This window comes from Apaloderma vittatum, unplaced genomic scaffold, assembly GCF_000703405.1.
Source record: "Apaloderma vittatum isolate BGI_N311 unplaced genomic scaffold, ASM70340v1 scaffold19508, whole genome shotgun sequence".
Taxonomy (NCBI): domain Eukaryota; kingdom Metazoa; phylum Chordata; class Aves; order Trogoniformes; family Trogonidae; genus Apaloderma; species Apaloderma vittatum.
Genome location: NW_009730457.1, coordinates 54727 through 57337, shown reverse-complemented (window position 1 = coordinate 57337; position 2611 = coordinate 54727). Strand labels below are relative to the sequence as shown.

The 2611-nt window shown below is 39.6% G+C and overlaps 1 protein-coding gene across 1 annotated transcript in view; it reads right to left on the bottom strand.

Annotated features, from left to right (window-relative positions):
* FOXP2 (forkhead box P2) overlaps positions 1-2611 on the bottom strand; it is a 64822-nt gene that overhangs the window by 44088 nt on the left and 18123 nt on the right. Inside the window, 1 exon segment of the mRNA XM_009874825.1 lies at positions 5-75. Coding sequence (XP_009873127.1) covers positions 5-75 — 71 coding nt within the window.

The following is a 2611-nucleotide window of genomic DNA, read 5'->3' as shown; positions in this document are numbered from 1 at the left end:
TGCTGAACCACTTGCATTTGCACCCGACACTGAGCAGTGCTTCTGTCATCCAATGCATGTTCATTGTTAAGGTGCCTACAGAAGAAAGAGAACACTAGTAAGACAGTGTTAAAATGAGGAAAATTTCTTTGAGTCCATTCTTCTCCACTGTGCATATGGCTTTCATTAGCTTCAATGGGAGTTCCGCAGAGACCTAGTCAGCGCGTGCTTTACATATAAGAATACAAAATAACAAAACTGATCATTTCATTTAGTTCTACAAACTTTTTCCGTAATGACTGCCAGATACCCAGTTCCTATTGCCCAAGTCACATCTGCCATCTAAACAACAGTGCAACTGGTTATCAATATTTGGTAGAGCAATTGAACCTATTTCCATTCCTTGTTGCTGACGCAGATGAACAGAGAATCACCTTACAAATGATTCTTTACAAGATGGAATTGCTTTTAGACTGCTGGTAGACTTTGTTAAGATTTCTCTATCTGCTCCTCTTTAATTGCTAAGCAAAACCAACCACAGAACACCTGTTCCCCCTTTCCGAAAAGACAGCCATAGGGGAAGATCTCCCAATTTTTGTTGCAGTTTCCAGAAGTACCCTCTGAGGACGATGATCAAGATCATGGTCAAGATCAGTCTGAGGAAAAGCGTGCAAGGTAGAGGCAGGGGAAAGAACAACTACCCACCTCACACACAGAGCAAGCCTCCTGGGAGGGATTCAGGCTCTGCACGCCCGTTAAACAAAACGAAACCACGCGCTGCAAGAGCGGAAGAGGCCCTCAGTGAGTGGCTGCCGGTAATTAAAGTACAGCCCAGACCTGAGTGGCTGTTGCCCGTACGTTTCCATCGAGTACAGCTTCACAAAGCTCATTTAATACTGTCTTTTGAAGGACAATGGTTTCAGTTTATTTTCTCTCTTTTCCAGGATCAAAGAAGTCCCTTTTGGAGCTTTAATAGTGGGTTTGCTGCTCCACTGAGAAAAAAACATAAGGATCAGGCTGAAATGGGACCAAAGGAGTTTCGCCTTTGAATGTGGATTTACTGGCTATTTCTTCTGTGGGTACGAGGGGTAAGCTTTGCTGGGACTACAGTCGCAGATGGTCCCATAGTTACAGGAACTATGGGGAAAATGTGTTTCTCAGAAACAGTGGAAAAATAGGGCAGACTGCATCTCACTTGTACTAAAATGTGTCTATTTTTTTTTTTGGAATCACGACTTCACAGTTTATAGGACCCAATGACAGGGTTTCCAGGTGAGCAAAATACAACAGGTTCTGCTATACTATCCTTGCAAGAGGCACGACTAGGGAAGAGATATAAGTAATTATGAAAGATACAGTTCATTTTTTTAATATAAAATTGTTTAAGAGTATTACGCTAAATTCAAGCATCACCAGGGATGCCAGATTTCCTTCATATGAGTCCTAAAATCTACAACTTATTTATTTTCAAAGGAATGGACTTAATTTTCCCCATTGATGCAAAAAAGTATCATCAGTTTAAAAAACAGGCAATTGCTCAGAACGTAGCATGCACTTGTTTTCTGAAATTTTGGTTCAAAAGAATTTTACTCCCTCAATTACACAGGCATGACATAGCGTGTGGTCTGCTAATGTAATGGTTTAATGTTTTCAGTTAATTGGGTAAAAAATTGTCAGAAAAAGGGCTGGAGATAGGTTTTGCCCCTGTATCATTGCCTCTGTCACCAGTACACACCAGTCTGCTTCCACTTGCGTGTACGCTCACCTGTGCACACACAGGGGTGTATGTGTGTAACATGTGACAGCAAGCAATGGTACAAGTAAAAAGACTTCCTGGCCTGAGTTTGAGGTTACTGCCCAGTCATGATTATTTATCAGTTATTACAACACCATATGTTTCTGTAACAACTTACAAAATAGATACAGACACAGTCTTTGCCCTGAGGAACTCTAAACGTAACAGCAGTATGCAGTGTGGGAGAAGAAAGTCCAGTATAATGTAGTTTCAATATGATTACATGGTAACTTGGGAGACTGTTGCATGTTTCTTCAGAGTTAACCCAGTCATCTGTGGAAACTCCTGAGATGCACACATCTCTTGTGCCATACTTTCACGTCATATGGTTCCTCATGCTGTGCATTTTGGAGAAAAGTTATTTTATGGAAACATTAAGAGTGTAAAAATTGTTTTAAGAATTATTTTTTTCTGATCTTTTTTTGCCTGTGAAGTAGGCTTGCTTTATTTATCATGCATGTACAGGCAATGTAGTGAAAGAAAAACTAGGTCTAATGCATTTTTAAAAACCTCTAAAATAACTTCTCTCTGTATAAAGTTGCTGCAGTTTTAGGGTCCAATATGCTGCAATCTGCCAAGACAGACATACATTCTTTCCTCCAGAAGGCTGGGATTCATTCCAAAGGATATTTTTTTTTTTTGTTTCTTGTCATGCATTTTAAGTTATGTACAAGTTGTGCTGGTCAGTTTTCATACTTCATCAGCATATTTCTAATCTTTTATCTTGTCTGCATCCTTTACTAACCCCAATTTAACTTGATTTATAATTGAGAAAAACAGATAATTTTTCTTCAAGGGAGAGAATAGCTTAGATGACTGGAAAGAGCTCCTGAAGAG